This window comes from Diabrotica virgifera, chromosome 4 (genome assembly GCF_917563875.1).
Source record: "Diabrotica virgifera virgifera chromosome 4, PGI_DIABVI_V3a".
Lineage (NCBI taxonomy): Eukaryota > Metazoa > Arthropoda > Insecta > Coleoptera > Chrysomelidae > Diabrotica > Diabrotica virgifera.
In genome coordinates this window covers 263,491,261-263,517,423 of record NC_065446.1, presented here as the reverse complement: position 1 = coordinate 263,517,423, position 26,163 = coordinate 263,491,261, and the positions used below count along the sequence as shown (strand labels likewise).

General features: G+C 32.5%; 1 protein-coding gene across 1 annotated transcript in view; it reads left to right on the top strand.

Moving 5' to 3' along the window:
- Nucleotides 1-25,417, top strand: part of LOC114325430 (ras-related and estrogen-regulated growth inhibitor-like protein) — an 89,990-nt gene extending 64,573 nt beyond the window's left edge. The window contains exons 4-5 of the mRNA XM_028273503.2: nt 8,027-8,283; nt 17,563-25,417. Coding sequence (XP_028129304.2) covers nt 8,027-8,283; nt 17,563-17,874 — 569 coding nt within the window. The 3' untranslated portion in view covers nt 17,875-25,417. The remainder of the gene's footprint in view (nt 1-8,026; nt 8,284-17,562) is intronic.
- The last annotated feature ends 746 nt before the right edge of the window (nt 25,418-26,163 follow it).

Here is a 26,163-nt window from a genome sequence, read left to right as displayed (position 1 = left end):
TATTGAATTTTTCCCGAGTGACACTTTGACAGTTTTAATTTCACGAGCCGAAGGCGAGTGAAATTATGTCAAAGTGTCACGAGAGCAAAAATTCTATATTAATTTCAGAGGTCGAGTGCAATTTGTTGCGATTATTTCATGAATAAAACTGTTCAAAACCAAAATTTTATTGTAATTTATTTATGTAAGTACCATTAAACACACAGTTTTTATAAATATTTGACGATTGAAAGTCATCAATTTTATAATTTTTAAAACATTAAGGGCCGGTTGTTCGAACGCTAATCAACAATGATCATTATCAAATATTTAATTACTGTCACCAACTGTCAATGTCAACTTTGTTTGGGTTGCTGAAAACATAATTAATTATAATTATGAAATTACTTAATCAACTATGTTAATAATTGTTATGTTAATTGATTAACTAATCTCATAATTATAATCAATTATGTTTTCAGCAACCCAATAAAAGTTGACATTGACAGTTTTGGTGACAGTAATTAAATATTTGATAGTGATCATTGTTGATTACCGTTCGAACAACCGCCCCTAATTGTCATTAATGTCACTGAATGTATTTTTTCGTAGCAACGAAGGGCATCTGACGTAATATACTTAACGACGGGAGATTATCAAAAATTATCGATTTAATTCAGATTTCTGTAGCTTTCTATTGGTCAGAATCTCCTATGAATGAAATAATCAAAAATTATCGATTTAATTCAGATTTCTGTAACTTTGTGTTGGTCAGAATCTCCTATGAATGAAATAATCGTATTTATTTTCTATAAAAATTTACTGAGTCTCTGTTATAATCAAATCGATTTTATGTATTTTTCTAAACATTTTTTGCGTTTAATAACTCTACAAAAACAGTCAGATAATAAATCGACATACCTACACCTGGTTTTTATTGCGCGTATTTAAAAATATAATCGATGAATACCTTCCCGCAGATTTTGATATTTACTAGATGTGAAGTTATTTCGCACTTTCTAAGCCAAGAAATTCATGAATGTAAGCGACGTCTGACGCTTTTCAACGTCAGGTTTAGCTATTTTTATAAAAAGACACATTCTTGGTGATTTTGCTTGCCAAATAATATTCAAAATATGGCTTATAATATGTGCAGTTTGCTTCTAATTAAGATAATGACAAAGATTTTATTTATGGATGGTATTTGTGACATATGAACACGTATCGAATGAATTTTAGGATAAATATTTCGACACAAAAGTGATGCAGGAAGAAAAATCTTGACGTAAACATTCATTTCAATGAAGACATTGGAAACATGGATCTTAAGAAGATATTTGACAGCAGCAAAATAAAGGATCTTAGGTTATAATAGCAAGTCTATTAAGCTGTAAACTGTAGCTGGGGGTCAGATAATAGAACAAGTGATGGAGTTTAAATATCTAGGCATTACTTTAGTCTAGCTACGGATAGCTCGAAGCAGAAGTTGAAGATCAAGTAAATAGAGCAAACGGAGCTGCAAAAAATATTGGGAAAGGAATTAGATAGCAGAATTTGTAAAACAGTCATCAGACAAGTAATGACATATATGGCCGAAACGTGACAAGTTACAGAGAGAACAAAAAGAATGCTAGAAACAGAGGAGTTGAAAATCCCTTAGAAAAATCGATGGCAGACTGTAATATAAAATAGGTAATTCTGTATAAAATATGTTTAAAACTCATTCAGTCATTAATCGGTGTAGTATCTGTTCTTGGATTCAATATCCGTGAGTAACATTGGATTGTCATGTTTGTTATTATTTAAAGGTGTATATAAACATTAACTCGGGCGAGAAAGATATTATGATTATGATTGTAGTTAGCAAGTATTCACGTTTAGGACAGGTCACGTTATTATTGTAAATAACTTATGGTTGAATCACCGATAGTTCGATTTAATATAATGTTACCTGAACAACAGAGTTTTATTTAATTTGGACCAGAAGGCATTAACATCACACTTATTTATGACAAGACAACTAGATATATACGACGAAGATACAAAGTGGAGGAAAGCGAGGATTGGGTAAGAAAGAGAAGAGTATAATGGAACGATCACATAAACAGAATGGCAACAAATAGAGTAATAAAGACGCCGTGAGACAATTCCCCAATAGAAAGACCATCAGAGGGATGACTACAAATATGATAGAACGACAACTTACCATCACATTGAAAAGCAGACAAAGTGATGTCTACACAAAAATAAGAAGTATACCAAAAGAAGAGTAGTTTAAGAATGGAGTGCTCCAGTAAAAACAAATATGGTAAAGTGCGGAAAAACAGTATATGCGGAGGAAATTGACCTCACCGTTATCCTATAGAAGATTTGTGACTAGCAAATCTTCTATAGTATACCGATAAGGTCAGTGAAGTGAAGATTTTTCAGACATAGCGTGGTATTAAAGAGAAGTCATATAAAGAAAAAATGAGAACACGATAAAGTAAGTTGTTGTTCAATATGGTGATGAATCAAATAATTCACGAAGGAAGAAAACGACATGGATACCACATGGGAGAGCATAAAATCACGATAGTACTTATGCTATACCGATGATGCAGTACTAATTGCGGATAATTTGTAAGCAGCAAAAGCAGCAAGAGTAAGTGGTTGTCTCCGAGAAACCATATGGAAAAACAAATATCTAACCACGGGAAGCGAAATGAAAGTATACAAGACAAAAGTAAGACCGATCCTAACATATGCAGCGGAAATGAAAGTATTAAGATCAATAGCGGGTATATCATTAAGACAAACAAAGCAAAAGAAGCATACACGAACAATGCAAAATTCAAAATATTAACAGGTGAATAAAAACAAGAAAAAAACTGGAACGAATATGTAAACCGATAAATTAGCGAACATCTATAAAAACAACAAGCCGTATACTAGCAGAAGACACGTTTGAAGGCTGCCGAAAAGGTGAAAAGACAATGTACAGTCAACAACAACTGAAACAGAATAAGAGACAGACAAACAGAAGTAATCCTAGTGGCACGAAGAAGAAGAAGATAACGTAAGAAAAATAAAGTACCTATAAGCCTCCAATTTGCCAGAACTAACTATGTGGAACTTGTTACAAAAATTTTAATCCATGAATTTGGTGAATTTATTTACCTTTTTTATTATTTCATTAATTTTCTGTCTACTTCCATATTTCTGTTTGTTTTCTCGAAATAATACCAAAACTTCACTCAAAACTTATACATTATCTTTTATTAAGACATAACAAACATTTCCTAATAGTTCGGCGCCGTTTACCAAAAAGTAAACATCAGTAAAACACTTTTTATAAGATGTTGTTCATCTTGGAAACATTTTTCTCGTGAAAACCTCGGAATTAGCTCAGTTTTATCGGTTCGTGGAAACGAGATGATTTCAGAGCACAAGATTTTGGATCGAAAACATATAATTTCTAAAATATATATTTTTGACAGGTGCATATCTATCTCGAAAACCGGCAATATCCTGTTTACAACACTAAAACAATGGGTAGCGTTGCCAAAAGTAGACGATTTAAAAAAAGTTTATATAAATATTTTGGTTTTGATTAATGGACTGTATATTGGAAACGCAGTCTTGTGATATGTGGGCTTTGTGCTAATAATAGTTATGTAATTTTGTTTGAAAACGATCTTTTGTTACAAACATACACATTCTTCTGCATTATTTTACTATACTGTAAGGATATGCAATCAAAATCAAAAATCTACATGTCTCTTCAAAAATAAATGTGTTCAATTATTGGCACAATTTTTATACTTTTTGCGCAACGTTTCTTTTTACATTATTTTCTGAACTTCTTATTTTCTGCTTTTGTTATTATATTTATAGGTATAATCCATTCTTTTTTTCTAAAATTAATTCTTCCTTTTCTTCTTGTTCTTGTTCTTCTATTGTTCTTTTTTGGACATAGGCCTCTAATGCCTGGTTGCACTAACAGACCTTAAGCTTCAGCTTAGCCCAGCTCAACTTATAGATTATCACTTTCTAGGACTATGTCTTAAACTCAAACAATAACTTAAGTTGAGAATAACGGACACTTGGGATTAACATCCGTTGAAGCTGAAAATTTATCTGACTCAATGGTGCAACGCGTTTGTTTGATAAGCTGAACTTCAGGGTCGTCTTAAGCTTAAGATCTGTTGGTGCAACCAGGCATTACAATTCCTTCCACAAGGAGTTACCAGGAGTCCCTACCAGGATACCTTCCAACCAGGAGTTACAATTAAAAAATCACCTAAATGCTATAATTTCGCAATGTTTTTGCAATAATTTTCCAAAATTCCCTGTTCTAATTATTGTATCAAGGTTTACAATACAGGCATTTTTGTAGCTTATGAAACATCAAAGAAATTCATTTTTTCATCAATCTTCTAGTTATAATACAAAAAGAGATATGGTATTTGTTGTGTGTAAGTACTTGGAGGGGATACGAGAAACGATCGTGCGCGAATGGCGGAGAAATCTTGCAACTTTCTTAACATATATTTCTTAAATAATTCATATTGTTAATTGAAATTGTCAAATTGACGTATATTTTGTACCTACTGTCATTGAAGAAAATGGGATTTCGCAAATGATGTGTTATAAATAATTGTAAAAATTATAGGTTGCTCCACAATATTGATATGAGATGCAATTATTAAAGTGAATTAATGGTATTTTGCTTGTAGTAAAATGTTTACCTTTTAATACCATAACCTCAATCTTACTTTTTCTTCTTATTATTTTTTGGGCTATGTCCTTGATATTTATCCAGTAACCAGGACTAGTATAATTGGCCAATATGAAAAATATATGAAATATAAAAAATATATAAAAAAATAATAGAAAAAAAATATAATAATTAAAAAAATATAATAAAAAAAATATGTAGATAAAAATGAATGACGAACTTGGAGAGTCCATAGTAAAACGCTTTCGAATTAAGTAGAGGGCTAAAGAAGAATGTTGCAGTTTTTGCTGTGGAACTCTAAGAACATCATTTAGAAAAACAAATACAAAAAAAATATATTATACAAAATTATTAAAAATGCAATACAAAAATAATTATTTATTAGTAGAATTGTTTATTAGAGATTAATATTCGTATTAGTTTTAGGATAAGATAAGAAAAAATTACTAATAAAATAAAAAGTAGTAAAAGTGGCGAATGGATTTACTCTTCCGAACTTGCACGGTCCCAATAGTGTAAAAACTCAAAAACATTTGTCTGTGAAAATTCTGTACCATGTCTTTATATCCAAAACAAATAAAAATAACAAACCAGTGCTATAACCTACATAAATCGCTAATATCTCTCTATTTATCTGTGCGGGATGTTTTGGAAAACGATACACACAAAATCTAGGACGTCGGGAGTTGTCAGGTGCATCCAGAACCTGCACGTGCCGGTATTTTAGTTATTATCGATGTTTACATAGATAGAATACCACACTGATGAGTTTCTCGAGCTTATATAATGTTCTTGTCTCTCTTTAATATGAATAGGACGGTGCTAGTGCTTTTGCCAGACATCGATGTTACGTTCAAAGTTACATTCAATCGAGAAACGGAAAGATGTGGCACTCACAGGAAGCGGTTGTAGTATGTGAATGTTTATCGGAGGGAAGGAGTCAGTATTGTTGTATCGACACTTCTCACAGATGTATTATACTTGAGAACAAAGAGAACAAAAAATTATATAATGTTGCCCTAAAACAATAAGAAATAAGTCTTCATAGATCACACTTAAAAATGTAAGCAATTAACAACTACATAGGTCTGTCAAATTGTGTAAAAATGTGAAAACAGTAGTAAAGCACTAAATGTTGTCAAGATGCAACAATGAATTTAAGTTCTCCCATCATAGTACAATACTCAGAGAGGAAGATGTCACTGAACGTCTAAAAATCATAAGAGGCAAGATGAATTTTGCTGAGATGATCGATCAACTTTGGAACCCCAAAAAAGATAAAAATAAAGTTTGCAATTACTACCCCGGGCTTCCCACAAAAACCCCTTCGTAGGGGAGGTGTATTAAGGTTTTTGAATTCAATAACCCAAAGTGACATTGCAAAGTCAGGTTTGTTGTGGATATAAACGTATATAAAATATAAGAACACCTCCCGTGATAAAGAATTATGGTTGTTAGTATTTATTAACGTAAAGACTATGGCGACATAATGTTGGAATAGGTCGCGGTAGTATTGTTGATGTTTATAATGTAATTAAATTGAATTCGTATTTATTATACATTTAATTAATAAGGACCAAAGGCACCTGACACCAGTGGCGGATCCAGCAGTATCCAGCATCGTCAAGAGGGGGGGGGACGATTGGCTAAATTTCTATGAAAAATAAATGAATAAATGAATGTTTTTATAATCTTTATATATAACTTGGTTTGAGAAGGAGGCGATCGTCCCCATCGCCTTCCCTTGGATCCGTCACTGCCTGATACCAACCAGCAACCTATTTTCCGTAACAGAGGGATCCGTATCTGATTCCGTTATCGATATACCAAGAAACTGTATGCGTTAGAAAAAAATATTTTAAACAAAAAATGTAGCTGAGATCATTTTGAACAGCAAAATGTTTATTAATGCTTTTTACGTAAAATGAACCGTTCTCTTAGAAACAACGCTTGAAGCGACCTGCGATTTTGAATGCCAGTTACGCACGCGAAATCAATTTTTTTAAATAAAACGTGTATCAAAGAATATCTTCATTATATGTCCATACCAGAGTCTTTTTATGTATTGAACTTAAGCATTTGTTAAATAATTAATTTAATTATTGTATTAAGTCTTAAGGGACGTGCTTTCTCATTTCAGTTTACAATCATCATCATGCAACCTCTTCCGTCCACTGCTGGACATAGTTCTCTCCCATTTTTCGCCATTCTCCACGGTTCTGAGCGTCTTGTTGCCATTTATTGGATATTCGTTTAACGTCGTCCATCCAACGTGTTGGTGGTCGTCCTCTGCTGCGTTTGTCTTCTCTTGGGCACCAGTCAATTAGTTTTCTGGTTCATCTTGAGTCTTTTAGTCTCTTTACGTGACCTGCCCAATTCCATTTCAGCTTGGTTATACGTTCGACGACATCAGTGATACATCTTCTTTACAAACTTCTCCTAATTTCAGAATCTAACAATTTTGTATTTTTACGAATAATGATTCGAATCATTAAATAGAAACATTACTATGTCATCGACTTCATATGCATATATAGAGTATGAAATATCAAATAATGCATTTTCAAACCACCAAAAATGAGAATAAATCTGCATAATTTTGTTTTGTTTACCCAGATCTATTTATAGTTCACCTGTCATTGATGTTTGTACCATTGACATGGAATCGAAGTCCGAAAATAGACAACCAATCAAAATATGCAAATTTTGGTGTTTCTGTTTTTTGACCCCAATATTATTTATTAAAGCGAAAACGAAATTATTGAAACAGATTTCCTATTTTTAGAACAATACTTCGAATAGTACATATCAGGAAATAACACTACATTAACAAAATGAATTCAAAAATTTAGTTAAATCCTTTATAAAGGGTACATTTATATTAAAATGATTCTTTCGGCTACATCACAGAACTTTTTCGAAATAAGATATTCATCATCAGTGCTGTTTACAGGTTTTTAAATGCTTGAGCCACCAAAATATAGGAGTGAAAACACTTTAAATGCTGTGCACTTTTAGGAAAATTAACATGTTTATATTAAATTAAGTGTTATGTTTAAAATATTTCTAAATTTTACATCAGGCAACACAGAAGTCCTTACAACACGTAGATTGCTCGTCCAGATGCTAGATTCTCCTATTATGGGCTGTAAATAGCAACTGGTCATAGAGAACATTATTTATATTCTTGTGTTTACTAATTATCTTTATAACATCACGTTTTGGCATTGAACAAAATTTGAATCTCTAAAATTTCTGTGTGTATTTATGCCACAACTACCACGATATGTTATATTCTCAATTATTTAATAGACATTTTTGTTGCAGATCTCCTTTACCGGCAAGTGATAACTTTGAACAAGTCTCCTCTGGAGGTAGAGATTGTTGACGTTTGCAGCTGTGACATCCAGGCTTTCCCTGAGGAAGCGATATATTGGGCGGATGCGTGTGCAGTAGTTTACGACATCACCTGTAGGAATTCTTTCACGCAAGCCACAGATATGCTGCAGAAGGTTCTGCATCTGAGAAGTCACATTCCGACGATGCTTCTAGGGAATAAAGTTGATCTCGAACATCTACGACAAGTAAGTAACTCTTCTTCTTTTTCATTATAGAATATTATATACAACTCTGGCTTACATTCGCCGCATCCACTATGCCTCCCATCTTCTATGATCTTGCCCTTCCATTTCACTTGTTGTACCCCAATCCTAGATAAATCTGCTTCAACATTATCCTTCCATCTTTTTCTGGCATGGTTTACTGATCGTCTATCGTCTGGTCTCTCAAAAATCACTGTCTTTAACACACTGTCTGACGATGTTTTGAGTGCCATTAAGAGTCACCAAGTGCCATTAATGATCTTTCTTGATCTACATGTAGTCCTGTCGCCAGGGGGGGTACAACGGCCTTCTTAATTCAGATGGACTTACCCAAGTTTTTTTTTATATATTTTGACCCGTATAATACGAATTTTTTGGATAACAGTTGATCCGGATGTCGATAAGATTGTTATAGACAAAGAACTTGAGGAATTACATAACAGCGATTTCTCGCAAAACAAAACATCTTTTTGTATTTTTTGGGTCATTTTAAGCAAAAAATATTCCTACAAGTTTGTCCGTAGAATGGCATAGTTTTCGAGATAACCGCGGTTGAACTTTCAAAAAATCGAAAAATTGCAATTTTTGAACCCGAATAACTTTTGATTTAAAAATAAAGTAGCAATTCTGCTTACCGCATTTGAAAGTTTAAGTCAAATTCTATCGGTTTTGATTACTTGCATTGCTAAAAATTAATTTTTTTATTGTAAAACAAGTTGTAAGAAACAACGCTATAAACACATAGTGTTTCCCGTGCCTAATACATGCGTTTTAACGCATGCTACGTAGAAATTGCCTCGCTTGCACTTGTAGCTACTCTACCTACTCGTTCAATTTTAAATGAGAAATCATTGAAAACATCACTCGCGCACTAGGTGTTTATAGCTTTGTTTACCAATAAAATAATAAATTTTTAGCAATGCAAATAATCAAAACCGATAAAATTTGACTTAAACTTTCAAATGCGGTAAGCAGAATTGCTACTTATTTTTTAATCAAAAGTTATTCGGGTTCAAAAATTGCAATTTTTCGATTTTTTGAAAGTTCAACCGCGGTTATCTCGAAAACTATGCATCCTACAAAAAAACTTGTCAAAGCATTTTTTGCCTAGAATGACCCAAAAAATACAAAAAGATGTTTTGTTTTGCGAGAAATCATTGTCATGTAATTCCTCAAGTTTTTTGTCTATAACAATATTATCGACATCCGGATCAACTGTTACCCAACTCAAAAAATTCGTATTCTGCGGGTCAAAATATATAAAAAAAACTTGGGTAAGTCCATCTGAATTAAGGAGGCCGTTGTACCCCCCCTGGCGACAGGACTAATGTTAAGATGAGTATTAATTAATACGAGACAGGCAAATAAAATTCGACAAATTTTTTGTTCTATTCACTGATAAAATCTTGGCATCTAAATCGTTAAATTTCGTCATATAGTATTGAACTTTACCTACTTTTGCAACAGACAGATACACATATTAATTAAAATAGCACAGATAAGATACCATTTATTACTATTTTTCAATGAAAACTCTTGGAAAATTGTCAACGCATTTATTAAAATTTTGGCGGATGAACCCAAGTAAAAATTTGATGAATGCGCCGGGTAAGGGAGTATAAATTTGCAATATTTAAGTAGTCTGGTCAGATTATCGGAAAATAGGCCATTTTTGGGAAAAGTTATATCAAATTTTATAGTTGTATATATTAATAATATAGGTATGCAAAGTCCGCAGATAGTGAGCTATTTTTTTTATAAACAAAATGACGCCCCAAAATCGTTTTTTTTTTCAATTATTGCTCTCTAACTCCGAAGATTTTAACTTCAAACATTTCATTTTAACACCTTCATTTTAACACCAAAAAGACCCAAATAAAAATTTGCCCTAATTAAATTCTGCATAGACACGTTTTTCCCGATTAGCTCGATGAAAATTTTTCTCAGAAAATGCGGGTTTTCCCCAAAATCTTTAATTTTCAAATAAAATTTTATTATAATCATATCTACTATAGCAAATCGGGAAAAACATGTCTCTATGCAGAATTTAATTATTACGGTGAATTTTTATTTGGGAGTGTTTGGTGTAAAGTTAAAATCTTCTGAATTATAGAGCAATAATTGAAAAAAAAAACACAATTTCGGAGCGCCATTTTGTTTATAAAAAAAAAATAGAACACTATCTACCGATAATCTGCCCAGACTATGCGTAAATTTGTAATATTTGAGACTAGAATGGTGTTTATCTAAAAAACTAGACCGCTCGCATCATCTAAAAGTGTGTCATTTCCATTCTCATGATATATGGACCATATTTTCCAAACAATCGCCAGACTGGGATCAGAAAATTGGGTTAACGTATCGTTAATATTTCATCGTGAAATTTGTTTAGATTGTGGCAAATTGAGCGCTTAATCTGATTTTCTTGTGCTGTAATGAAGATCGAAAAAGATTATTCAAAATATTGATAAACTCGGCTAAAAACTCTACGACTATATTTGTTTTTTTACTCGTAAATTATGTACATCAATCTAGGACGGCTAGGGAATTTTGCGTTTGTAAACATACAGCTTTTATAATAACAACTATTCATTTGTGGGATTTTGAGAAGTTTGAGTTTAAAAGTCTATGCATAATTTTTTATGTAACCAAAAGAATTCAAATCATCATTTCTAATATTTTTGTTAGTTAAAATTAAGATTATAAAAATGAAGAAAGTTGCAAAAGGCAATTTGCATGGAAAAAAATCATCTGACTATTGATCTTCCTACCAGCCAAATTTTCAAAAATAATTTTTCGAACTTATAATTCAAGTATCTAGGCAACCCTAGTTGAGACAGAGACAGATTTGAAGATTTGCCGCCCCTGGGCTATCCACAATTTGCCGCCCTACACCCCGCCATTTTTCACCCTGAATTCTGCCACCCTGGGCTATAACCCATTCAGCCCATATGTAAATCCAGCTCTGAGTTAAGAGGTTACATGATATAAAAATGGATGAGTTTTATACATACTAGGATAAGAGTCATGACTTACGGCGCCGAAACATTATCGTTAACCCAGGCCACAGCAACTAAACTTAGAGTGGCCCAAAGAAGAATGGAACGGTCACTACTTGGACTGACTCTCAGAGATAGGGTCAGAAACGAAGAAATCAAAAGAAGGACAGGCGTCACAGATGTCATAGAGCGAGTAGCATGGCCGAAGTGGAATTGGGCGGGCCATGTAGCCAGAATGAAGGACGGGAGGTGGACCCAAAAAATTACAGTGTGGAGACCAAGAGAAGACAGAAGAAGTAGAGGTAGACCACCTACACGATGGACAGACGACGTCAAAAGGATTGCTGGGAATTGGTTGCGAAAGCCCAAGATCGACAAAACTGGAAGAAATTAGGGGAGGCCTATGTTCAACTTTGGATGCAGAAGGCTGAATGATGATGATGAGGATAAGAAATAATATAAACAAAGGGCAGGGATGCATGGGACAAACGGAAAGAAATAGAAAGAGAGATAGAATGATCCAACTCTATATTGTCAATAATATGAAAATAGGAAGGAGCCGATGGTAACAACAAATAAATCAAAATACACTATGATAGCCGAGGAAAGAGGAGCAAGAAGCATTATAGATTACATAACAAGAGATAGAAACGATGATAAAAAATGTAAAAGTAAAAATGAAGCAGAACTGAACACACAACATACACTAGTAATAGCGGAAATAACAGAAACACCAGATATTGAATTAGAGAATTTACAGTATAGAAAGGTAAATATAAGGGACTGTAAACTAAATATAAACACAATAAGGGACATGTACCAAGATGAAATAAATAAAATACCAAAAGGTTTTAAAGGATGGCTCGCTAGATGCGAAGAAAAGAATAAAAAAAGTAATATACGAGTCAACTAATGAATCCTGTGGAATGCAAAAATGAAAACTAACCAGATGGTGGAGAAACCCAATAATAGTGGCTATCACTAATAAAAAAGAATCTCGTAAAAGATACGTGCAAAAAAGGATCCAAGACACAAAGAACTATACAACAATAAAAATAAAATTGCTAAAAAGGCAGTTATAGATGGGAAACAAACAGCTTAAATAAAACTTACACAAATGACAGTAGATGCTTTTGGAATAAGATCAAAGCACTAAGAGGGCAAAAGAGAACAGAAATATCCGGCATAAAAGATGAAAATCACAAGATATAAACCAAAGAAACGGCTAAGAAAAAGGTGGATAAATGAAATTATAAAAGCAGGTAAAGCAAGAGGGATGAACTACAAAGAAATAAAGATGATATTGAGAAACCAAATAGACTGGAAAAAGAGAATAAACATCAACACACCAAAATATCCGGCATCCGGAGTTTGGAGAAGAAATTTCTAGGGAATTCTGTAGTTCCAGCAAAGTATTTTCACATATTGAGTACCAATCGATAATGACCAAAAAACAAGCTTCACATATTTTAGCTATAGAGCACCATTTCCAGTCCTCTTCAGGCTGTACATTACCGTTCAAAAGTCGTAAACATTTAACATTTAACACCAATTATCTCCACGGGATTGATTGACACGTTGTAAAAACAAAAATCAATGGACTACAGTTTGTTGATCTGTATTTTTTCTTTTGATATTCATACCGAACGGTAAACTGTCAATGCTAGAACCTTCACACGCTTTTTCCTTTGGCTAATGGGTCTAACGATATTTGACATTGAAAATTCGATATAAATAAATCGGTTTGAACAAAAATTTCATTCATGATTTGATTATATTCAAGCAGGAATTTTGCGGCATCATTAAACGAGATTTTTTTAGAAATTAATCGTTTAGTTTTTTAAGTTGATTCACATGTATCTAATGTTTATCTCAACATTCATAAACCGTTAAATTATTTATATATACAGGGTATTTGGTAACAAATGGGCAATATCTTAACTTAACCTTAGATTCCTGATGTTAAAATAGGGCGATTTAAGCTAACTTACTTTAGTACGAAAGTTGATAATAACCGAAATACATGGTGTCAAAGTTAAACTTTTATTTCATTTATTCTTGAATATTTCCTGACAGTCATGGGATAACAATATGAAATTTTTTAAGCGGGGGTTTTTAGGACGAGAAATCTAAATTCGACACCAAAAATGTCGTATTACCCAGAAGGCGCCACATACGCATTTCGGCGCTCATTTAATACGTTCAATTTTTTTTATTACACACTACATACTTTTTGAATCAAAACTTTTATTCTCTTAATATTGTTACTTAATAAAGGTATACTAAATTCATCTCGCTAAACTCAACCGTTTTCGAGAAAAATGCATTTTAAATCTGCGATGAAACATAATTTTTTGCATAATATTTTAGTTGCACCCGAAAAATAAACTTAAAACCATAATAATTTCCAAAAATGTATCGCAAATTCCTTCAAATGAAATTTGTGATGCAATGACATAAATATGAGAACTTGCTCAATTATTATGGTTTCAAGTTTATTTTTCGGGTGCAACTAAAATATTATGCAAAAAATTATGTTACATCGCGGATTTAAAATGCGTTTATCTCTATTAGCGAGATGAATGTAGAATACATTTTTTAAGTAAAAATATTAAGAGAATAAAAGTTTTGATTCAAACAGTATGTAGAGTGTGTAATCAAAAAAATTAACGTATTAAATGAGCGCTGAAAGGCGTATGTGGCGCCCTCTGGGTAATACATCATTTTTGATGGCGAATTTCGATTTCTCGTCCCAAAAAGCCTCCGCCTACCAAATTTCGTGTTGTTATCCTATGCCTGTCAGGAGATATTCAAGAATAAATAAAATAAAAGTTTAACTTTTGACACAAGGTAAGTTAGTTTAAATGGACCTATTTTAAGCTCAGGAATCTAAGGTTAACCTATGGCCCATTCGTTACCAATCACCCTGTATATATATTATAGACTTACTTTTAAACTTTTCGGCAGATCTACACAAAATTTATGTTGCTTAAATGAATAAAAAACAGTATCTTTTGAAGACGTTTTATCAATTTAAAGCTAGACTGTATGGTAAAAATTTAGAAAGAATAACTAACTGATAGTAGTCCAAAAATTATTGGAAAGTTCTCAAAATAGTTTTAGTAAAGGAAAAATATAAATTTCATAATATTTCCTATCGATTTAAATCTGTTTCGATCGGTTCTTGGCAACCTATTGAGCAATTCAGAATTCCTCCTGGAATTCAAAGCAGCCGAGCAATTTAAAATACCTGCAATAAGACAAGACACGGTCCAGAGATACGACCAAGGCACACCCGACTGTAAATTTCGTAATGTTTTTATTGCCAAACAGACGAGACCTATTTTCAGCTATGCGCATTGCGCAGTGAACCACTCTCCAACTAATTTTATCTTTTCCCGCCAATTTATTATCTCCGTCGTCGTTTTACTCTGTTTTGTAATGATTGTAATTTCCCTAAACGAAATATTGATGTTCGATTCACTTTTTGATTTCACTTCGGTATGCTAATGGTTTCTAAGAAGATTTAGGACAAAGAGTTGGACTATTTTTAACGCATTCCTCTAGAATGTTACCACTTTCTTTTTAATATTAATGAGAATATCTTCCTCTTTTTCACGTGCCGTATCAGAATTATCCGAAGACTTCTCGATCTTCTGCATGGAATAATAATTATTACAGAAAGACAATTATTGTCCCACAATAATTGATATACGAGTCATGTTTGAGTCCATTCATGAATGTTTTTTAATCAAGAGACTTGTTTCACTTGTTTGCTTCCTATACTTCTATGGCCTTCTATTTTGCCTTTAAGGATTAGTTTTAGTATACAATATTGATTCCCCTTCACTATATTTATGTCTCAGATAAGACATTTTCGGAATGGGACGTTTCGATGCCGCCGGTTCATCGCCGGCCGTTTCGATGCCGCCGGTTCATCGCCAGTCCATTTCATCGCCGTCATATCTCGCATTTCCTAGAATTCCTAATTAATACTAAAAATAACTAATAATTGTAACTGTCGAAAATTCGGAAATATATCAGATAGCGATTAATTGACTGGCGATGAATCGGCCGGCATCGGCATCGAACTGGCGGCATCGAAACGGCGGCATCGAAACGGCGGCGATGAAACGTCCTAGACCCGACATTTTCCTTTAGAAATTGACTATCTTTGTTGTCCCTCCTTAGTATGTCCATATTAGTTTTTCTTGCTGTCCAAGGTATCTTCAGCGTCTATCTATGAATCCAAATTTCTAATACTTTAATTCTGTTCATGCTTTTAGTGTCCACAATTTTGCACCATACAAAACTACAGACCAACTATAGTACTGAACCATTCTTTGTATTAGTTCTAAACTGAGATGATTATTGCAAATAAATTTAAAGAGGTGATTATAATAATTATTGGGGTCTTTTTGTTTCCCTTTTTATGTATGCAGCCCATTTTCTATTCCTTAAATTAGAAGCAACTTCAAGCTAGCAACTGAAGTTGCTATTTAGAGTCTGTAATGTGAGCTTACTAGTTCTGCCCCTCTGGACTAGCAACCCACATGTTGTGCGGAGTTCTACGTTGCCTGATGTAAAATCTAGGAATATTTTAAACATCACACATAATTTTATATAAAAATTTGAATTTTCTACAACTTTATAATATTTAAAGGGTTTTCACCCCTATATTTTGGTGGCCGAAGCATGTAAAACCTGTTAGGAGCACTGATGATAAACTATTAGTTCAAAAACGGTATGTGAAACATTCTTCGAAAACGTACAGTTTATCCAACTTTTTCTTTTTCTTCTTAAGGTACCGAAACTTCTTGCCGATCGTTGGCTCTTATGTTGCCCAGCATATTAACAATCATTGTCTTATTTACAGCCGCATGAAATAGTTCAGTGCTAGTTTTTCCAAACCATTGGCGTAGGTTTTTAAGCCAAGAAGTTGTACGGCGGCCCACACTTCTTTTTCCCATTATTTTGTCTTGCACGACAAGGTGAAGTATGTCATATTTTTCTGGGTGACGCATTATATGACCAAAGTATTCCAATTTACACCTTTTAATCGTGTTTACTACTTTATAACTTTTATTCAAACATTGCAAAACCCTTTCGTTTATGACTCTTCTCTTTCAACTTAGAATACGGCGGTAGACCTATATCTCAACTGCTTCTAAGTTCTTCAAAAGCGATGTTGTCAGGGTCCATGCATCAACCCCGTAAAGTAGGTAGTACTGAGAATATATAACATCGAATCATTTTTATGCGAAGTTCTAAATTGAGATCATGACTGCAAAGTCATTTGACTGCAAAGATTTTCTTAAATTTCATAAAACTTGTTCTTGCTTTGGCAATTCTACTTTTTATTTTTGTAGTAGGGTTCCAGCTTTCATTATCAATTGTTACGTTATAGTTATTAATATTTACGGTCGCCTGTTTACTAATAACCATAAACTTTGTTGTTCTTGCGTTTTATTTGAGTCCATATATCACACAGATCGCCACTATTCAGTTCAATAACGCTTGCAGATGTTCAATTAGTCCTGTCTCTTTTGCGTTTTTCAACACTTCAATTAAGATTGTTTCAGCGTAAAGATTAAACAACAGTGGTGACAATATACAGCCTTGTCGAACTCCACACGGTTGATTTTTACTTCTTCAGAGCACTGATTCCCAACCCTAACACATACAGCCTGAACCCAATACAAATTTGCAATGATTATAATGTTCTTACCGTCCAGATCTGAAGTCTTGAGAATATGTAGCATTTTTTCATGGCGAACTTTATCAAAAGCCTTTTCAAAATCAATCGCGCACATGAAAACGTTATTATTTACATCTCTGCATCTTTGGATTAAAACTTGGGTTGCAGAGTGCATCACGCGTTCCAAGGCCACAGCAAAAACCGAATTGAGTACTTGAGATTATGTCCTCTATTTTTCTATACGTTCTTTGATGAATTATTCTGAGAAAAATTGTCAGTGCATGACTCATTAGGCTGATGGTGCGATAGTCGCTGCATTTTGTGGCTCTGTGTTTTTTTGGTAGTATAACAAATGAGGATTTAAGCCAATCTCTAGGAATTTTTCCGCTTTCGTAGATTAAGTTGAATAATTCCGTAAGTATCTTAATGCCCTCGGCACCTTTATCCAACAAATTATTTAAAATATAAAAAGTTCTTGGAACCTTACAGTTTAAATATTAATAGTAAATCAATTAAATCAATTATTTATTATGTATATGCTAAAAGTTTTTTTCTTTGTTACAGGTCGAGGAAGTGGAGGGTCGCACGTTAGCGATCCAAAGCAACTGTCAATTCCACGAAGTATCAGTAGCGGAAAACTCAGCAGAAATCTACTCAGCATTCGACACAATCCTAAACGAGTGTCGCTCAGCCCTGCGCACCCAAAAAACGAGAAAGTTCTCCGTCACGAAAATGCTCGGCACCTTAATCGGCAACTGCAACAAAGCACCAGTCACGAACCAAGGAGGAACCGTCGTAGTCTGCCACAAATCAGACCTTTATAAGGCGAGGATACTCAGAAGGAGGCAGAACTTCACGGCCACGGTGTCTCTATGACCCACCGCTAGCGAAGAGCTGGAATCTCGTTGATTATTTTTCTGAGGCTTGAAGACTTTGGCAGCTTCTTAGTTTTATAAGGGGCTCTGATATTATAGTATGTAAGAAGAATGAACTTTGGTGATAGCGCATATGCGAAATGTGGTATTTTTTTTAGGTTTTTGTATGTAAAAAAGCGCCATTTAGGCTACTTTAAACATTATTCGATGGTATAGAAGACAGATGTGGTATGTGCGTTAAAGCAAATTTTTCAGTACAGCAATTTTAAAGTTTGAGTGTCTATACTAAATTTCAATAAGCGATGCAGGGCATGTAAACAACGACTTTAGTTGTTAAAAATATTTAACATTTACCTACTCGTTCCATAGTAACAGTATATTATTAAAATCACTTTATCGATTTTTCTCTTATCTCAATTATTACTTTTTACTGTATAGTATATAATTTATTGTAATCACTGAATACATAGATAGTGAAAACGTAACCCTATTAATTAAATTAATGAATAATTTTAGCGATTATACAAGTAAATGTTATTAAAAAATATTCAAAAGCTGAACGAAATAGCCATCTCTATGTTGCTGATGACGACATCGATGTCAACTAATGTTTCCATCTCTTGGATAGCTTATTGAATTTTAGTAAATTTTGAGAACTCATATTCAGAAAATAAAGACTCGTATCATTTCGAATGTTTAATATAGGATTAATTACCTATAGGTAAGCACTTACCACTTTTGTGCACTACTTTATTGTATATTCCACATCCAGCTGTTTATAATGTTTTGTGTACCACTTTTTAAAAAGAAAAATATATGATAAGAAGTAGAACCAAATGAAAATGGAAAAATATTTAATTATCAAAACTGAAGCCTTCTTTTTAGCTTCTGTTAATAATACGTTTATTAATGTTTTTTTTTTATTTTCAGAACAATTTCCGAAGTGGAAATCTAAACGTCAAAATAAACGTAGTTTAAAGTAAAATTGTGGCTTATTCCCAAAAAAAATAGTAGAAGTGTAAACTCTGTGTACATAACTCATTTTTGAAAAAAAAAATGTACTTTCCACATCTGTCATCTATACCATCTATTATAGAATTGAATTTGGATCATAAATTTGACGTTTTTCTGGCATAAAATGGCGTCACTTTAGGCACTAAAATGAAGTTTTTGGAAATTTTATTTTAATGATGAAATGATTTCTACAGTAATGTGTCCAAAAGGCAGTTAAAATTGCCTTAAGGGGGAGAGTATGGTTTAAAATAAAAAAAAATTCAAGCTCATTTTTGTGGAATTTTTTTGAAACTATGGTAGAATTATTCTATTTTTCAATTAAATAAACATTTAAAACAATGCAAGGAATATTAAAAAAAAATTTCAAGACAAAATATTGAAAATGGGCAAACGGTGGCAAATTTTTAAAGATACCTCAAAAAAATGGATTTTTCTCGAGGTAACGCTGTTGAGTTTTTTAGTTCTAACGATTTTTGAGTTTTTGTTATCATTCAGAAGTCAAAATAACTAAATTTTGTGTAAAAAGGGGTGAAAATCAACATATTTATCATTATCAACAAAAAATAAGCCTAAAACAAAAAATATCTCGACAGCGTTACCTCACGAAATGTCTAAAGAAAATCTATACAAAATTTCAGGTGGATCGGTCTAGTAGTTTTTGAATTACAGTGTCGAAAGCAGTTTTGAGAAAAACTGTTTAAAGTTTTGACATTTTTATTTTCAATTTCTTTTTGTCCGTCAAATCATAAAGTGATGCACACCAGAATATGTTTTTGAATCGTGGAGTAATTATTTACAAAAGAGAATGGGAACAGTTGTTAAACGTTTCTCACTACACTCAAGCGCACTGACGCGAAGCTGAAGCAAAGCGAGTCGAAGCTAGGGATATTTAACATGCTGTATGCTAAAAAATCGAAAATTTCAAATTTTTCAAACCATACCCCTACACCCAATAAAAAATTATCTTTCAAAGTAATTATAGATTAAAGTACATACCCGTAGATCAAATATATTCTTTTAGTAAGGTGAAAATTATCAAAAATGTTATGTTCTTCCACAAAATTTACTGTTTATTTATTTTTTTAGAATTATTTGGGAACCTATGAAATCATTTCATTGATTAATTTAAAATACTCTACAACTTTTTTGTATTACGAAAATATAGGAGACAATTCGACTGATAATAAGGAACTGACACTTTGAAATTGGCAGAAATTTTGATAGAAAGTTTGTAACTCTAGATACCGGAGGATTTAGGTCTCCTGAATTTTCTCTTTAAAACAGAGATGCACTTGGAACCCCTTTTTGGTGCATTTTTGTATTTAGATATCTAGAAAAGAGTCGCATCTCTGTTACTATGAATATTTGTGTAGTTTAAATACTGTTATCAAGAATGAGGACCGTGTCACAGTTTAATGCTAAAGAGTCAGTTAATTTACTCTCGAATTTTGACAGTTCCAATTTTACAATCCATCGTACAAAGATAAAAGTAAATAAAACAATAATACGACCCGTTGTGGTGTATGGAAGCGAAACGTGGACGATAACAAAGGCAAACGAAGAGAGACTACGTGTTTGGGAAAGAAAAATCCTAAGGAAGATCTTTGGGCATGTGGTGCATGAAGCAGCAGGACAATATAGGAGAAGAACAAACAAAGAACTCGAAGAACTTTACCCAGACACCAACATAATAAAAAAGATAAAGTTCAGAAGACTCCAATGGCCAGGACAACTCAGAAGACATTGTGACCAAAGAAAAGCAAGGCTGGTATAGAAGTCCCAACTAGAAGAAAACCACGTGGACGCCCTCTACTCCGGTGGCGAGATAATATAGTAGGAGACCTGAAAGCTATAGGCGTGGGGAATTGGATAGAGTAAGGTGGCGCGGGTAGATACCCCATATGATAAGGTTGATTAAGTCGAACACTATTACCAGATATATATTTATTTATCAACATTAACTATACCAGTAACGAGTTGGTGGGCAAAGTCTATACTCTAACTACTTGATGTCAAAATACTGAATAAAGAATAAAGAATGATTTGCAATACTTTCTCCGTATCTATAAATAAACTCGTAATTGTTTTTATTATGATTGCCGACACCGAATCGACCGTGAAATATTAGTAATATCAAAATAGCTGACTAGGGCGTTCTCGAAACGAGTGCCGTACATTGTGAGATCAATGTCACCTAGTTATTCTACTATAAACAATAATGTTTGTGTAGGACCTTTAAAAATTAAAACGATATGAGTTGTTCTTAATTTTTTGGATGCTAATATAAATCCTGTACAAGAGGCTGCTCAAGATAGAGAAGAGTGGAAGCATGTTGTTGAGTTGGTTAAAACCCACGAAGGATTGTAACGCCACGGAATAAGTAAGTAATTTTGCAACCCACTGGGACAAAATTTTGAATACGCAAAGAACTAGGAGAAAACTGCACGTTGTTGCAAGAATTTTATTCCATTTTACTGATTTAAGACAAAAATTACATCACATTCACAGCATATAATAATATCAATAATAAGAAAATATAGTAGTAAAATAAACCATAGACATTCTTATCTGATTCAAGTAAAGTCATGGGAACTTCGTCAAACATAACCTCAAAAAATTCATGAAAATCAGATGTCATCCGGCACGAAGGACCAAAATTTTTGATGCACCGTCACCAAAGAACATATGGAAAAAAGGATTTTCGCGCAGTGACTTTACTGATTCTTTAACATTATACTGTGCCCGTGTTGTATTGTACAAAAACTGTTTTTTCTCTTTTGTAACACAACGAATCGTTGTAGATGTTTTTGTATGGTACATTAGATTTTTAGACACTGAGTGTCTCCTGCAGAGTTTTATTCGCTGTTTACATATACCTTTAAGACCAGTTTTTCAACAATTATTATTGAAAAAACGGAAAAGATGTGAACTATATCAAAAGTATTCAATAGTAAATTTTATATTTGTATAATAGGGCTTTTCATCGATTGTCATTTGTTTCGAGCTTCTGTCATATGTTGTATAATCCGTATATACTATTAATATACACGGATTATATGAAATATGACAGAAGCTCGAAACAAATGACTGTGAATGAAAAGCCCTATATCAGATGTTTGTACTATAAGTATAGTATGTATACCTACAAGAGAATTAGAGAATGTTTTTATAACATATAAAATAGATACAAAAATTACTTAATTTCAAGTATGTACTTGGCACGAAAAAAATCATCTTTATTGATACAAAAAAGCTTAAAACAAGAAAAACACGTAAATTAATAAAAAATACTTTAAAATTATCAAAAAAATAAAACAATATATTCGGTTTTATGAAAAGGAAGACAGAATCCACCTATAATGATGACAAACTGATCTTCCCCTTCTTCTTTTTAGTCTTCTGACACTTGATGGTAAGACTTTTGTTAGGCACTTTGTACTATACCTTGTTTTTTCCATTAAACTCTAATAAATCATCTGTAATTTTTAAGGCCAACAGTTTTCTTATTGATAGTTCCGATATCTTTTGGTTCAATCCTCAGTTGACCAATGAGTTCCTGCTTCATATCGTTTTGCACATTCCAATGGGATAGGATGTGTGTGGCATTTTACATTTTCTGTACCATAGTTCATTCCACTTCCATTTTTTGAGAGGTGAGAATCTTCAAAAGACCCTCTGGGAAGGTGTCCCAGGTGTGTCGGATTCAGTCCGACACGCTTCACCGCGTGCCGATGCCGCCTACCGACTAAACTCACCCCCTCTTTTTCCAGACGACGGGTCTGGAACGCGACTTAGCGTGCATGTCTGACCATTCCACTTACCTAGTTCGTATAAATATTAATGGGGACTTAATGTTGTTCACTGATGGATCTAAAACTGGTAATGAATCATCAATCTTTGGGTAGAATATAATACATTTTTTTTAAATGTTATTTCACATACCTATTATATTTTTATATTTAGATCACTATATGGTTATGAAATTGATTTCTTGTGGATTTTTTAAGTTATGTACTATATTTAATGAAAAATTAACTACAATTTTACCGTTTTTTAAATTAAAATTGTAATTTATTCACAAATTTGCTAGATTACGTTTACACGGAGTGTAGTAACATCTTAAACTACATGCAATTTGCGGCAGCCTTTGTTGTAATATACTTAATTAACTACCAAAATTAATTAATTAGACCAAATTGTTCTATGACGTTAAAGATATCAAAAAATTAGTAAAATCTTTTATAAAAGGTATAATTTATTTAAAAAAGACTGTGTGTGTACTTTGTATGCACGTAAGAAGTTATACTTCTATTATATGATTTCAACCAAATTAATATACTTTAAACAGATTATTTATATTTTATTTAAATATTAAACTAACTTTAATACTTACTACTTCTCAAAATTTTTTATTAAAACAGTGCCAAAAATTAAAATAATAAAAGAATAAAAGACACACAAACAAACACATTGAAAAATGCCACAAATGATTTCTGAAAAATGTAGGGAAAATTTTTAACTAAATACGTATTTTCTGAAAAAAAAATATATAATAAACTTACAATCATAAAATGTATAAAAAAAAATAAAAAAAAAATAAAAGTTTCCATTGGGGTTCGAACCAGCTTATCAGCGCAGTTAGTATTGAAATTCATTCACCTTAAACTTTTACCCACGGAGACCATGTGTCATCATGTGCGAAGATCAACTAACTAAACGGATTAAACTTCTGACGGTTCTGAATTTAACCAAATTATTTTGATTTTGAATTGAAATTATTTAGAATTGAAAGAAATATTAGAATACAACACAACATAGAGTAAGAAAACAATATATTAGGTGAATGTTGATAAAAATTTTGATGGTAATCAAATTATGTAAATCAAAGCATTACATACTATTTTAGTAGGTTCTTTTTAAATTTTCCAAATAGGTAGCTCCTACCTATGAAATTTTTTAGTAGGATACTGAAAGGTTTACAATTATTACGTACCTGTCGCTTTTAAAAACTATTTAAAAAGTCACTACAATATTATAAACTTGCATTTTTGTCTGCCATCACAACAATAAAAACTAATATACACAACATTAATTTGTTTATCCAAAATCTCCATATTGAACAATTATTGACAGATGATTTTAACACCCAATCAGATCCCGTATAACGTTTATACCATACTGTCTGTGTGCGCATGCGCGCAGAATTATGAAATTTTACTCTCAATCGCGCCTAAAGAAGTATAACTTCAAAAATCCCTTAAAGGGTTACAACAGAGAACGTTTTCGATCTAAAAAGTTCATCTCCAGTGCTGTTGACAGGTATTTAACATACTTGAGCCAGCAAAAATATATGGGTTATATAATTTAAATAGTCCTTTAAATGAGATACAATTATAGAACGTTTGCATTGTTATATTAAATTGAAAATGATGCTTAAAATATTCCTGGATACCTATAAGCACCACAGGACTTCCCTGAACACGTGGGTTACAAAAGCATGTTAAAATCCTGTTAACTACACTGATGATGAACTCTTTTGATTGAAAAAGTTCTGTGATGTAGCCCTTTAAGAGATTTTTAAATAAAGTATGCTTTTTATAAAGGATTTTACTATTTTCTGTAATTAATTGCATACAGCCAGCTACAGGAAATTTTTTTCATCGTGGATTTTGTTAAAGAAAAATAATTTATATCTCTCTAATACTGAATATTTTGTATATTATAAACACATTCTCGGGATCATTTTTAATATTTTTGCAATATCTGATCTCTTTAAATTAGATAAAAACTTTTATTTGGATAAAGTTTTCGTTAAGAAAACTGCCTTTTCTATTTGTATTTGTATAAAGGATGTTTGAAAATTCCTTTTGGATGGCACGATGCCATTGTTTTATAAGAAAATTTGTCAATTTGTTGGGTTATTCACCCTGATTTGTATTTGTCAAGTTGTTTTTTGGAAAATTTGATTTTTATACATGTTGTGTTCATTCGGTTTATATTTTAAGCCTACAAGGGAAGAATTTGAGTTTGTACGGAAATGAATTAAAGTAACAAGTATAGTTGCCAATAAATTACTACAGAACACCTTACCTTAAGCGTGTTACAAAGTCGTTTGTATTTGAGTGCTGTCATTAAGTTTCGAGAGGTGAACATACCTACTGAATAGCAGGTATAATGAAACGTACAATAGATTAACATTTATTACTTTCTACCTGTGCCGGAAACTTAACCACATCACTTAAATACAAATGACTTTGTAGTAAGCTTAAAATATGGTTTCTGCAATAATTTGATGGCAACTGTAGATCAGGTAATCAAAATTTTGGTTATTGTTTTTAAATTATTTTTGAGTTGGAGATATTGACAGGAAAATTGAAATTCTTTTTTGTGTTGTAGGTTATATATTTTTTTATACTTTTCTGTGTGCTAAAAGAGGCTGTGATATAAAAATGTATGTTTTTTGTATTGTAAAGAATATAGTATAAGATTAGACCTATTTATGTTGAAAATAAATTTATATTATTTACTTACTTTATAGTTTTATTTCTTTTTAAACAATACCTTTAGATAATTTCACAGGTAGATAATCTACCTATTTACACATGCTAGAAAAACAGAATATAGTAATTTTGGGTCATTTTTGACCCAATCACCTAAAGATTTTCTGGAACAAATTGATATAAGTGCATCTATCGATTGACTACATGATGTTTAAATGCAACAAACTCTCTGAATACATCACAAAATGCTAAATGGATCACTAATCTCAGCCCAGGACTATGAAGCGGCTGAAATTAAAAGAAATTAGATTTTGATAAAATGAGGAAGTCACTTCCGCAAATAACTAACAACCTCATCAACCAGCTCTGATTTGTTCATTGTTGAACATAGGTCGTCTCCAAATATTTCAATCTTCTTCTCTTCTGCACCTCTGCTATCCAATTAGTCACAATTCTTTTGAGGTCGTCGGCTCGTTGGGGTGTAACGTGGTATGTTAACCCTTAGCACTGAACAGAACTTCTACGAAATAAAATATAATAATATAGTTTATATTAGAGTACATATGATCGACATTGACTGCTAACGAACTATGTATGTTGTGATTTAGTATTGTATATATAAACCAACAAGAAGAAGCGACGACCCATTCAGATCAATCGATAAGTCACGCGATGAAGAAATAATACGTTAGTATGTAGCATTACAAATTTCTGTTACAATATTTTGTAAATAGTATCCATTAATTTTATATCCTATCCCAAGAAAAATATTTATT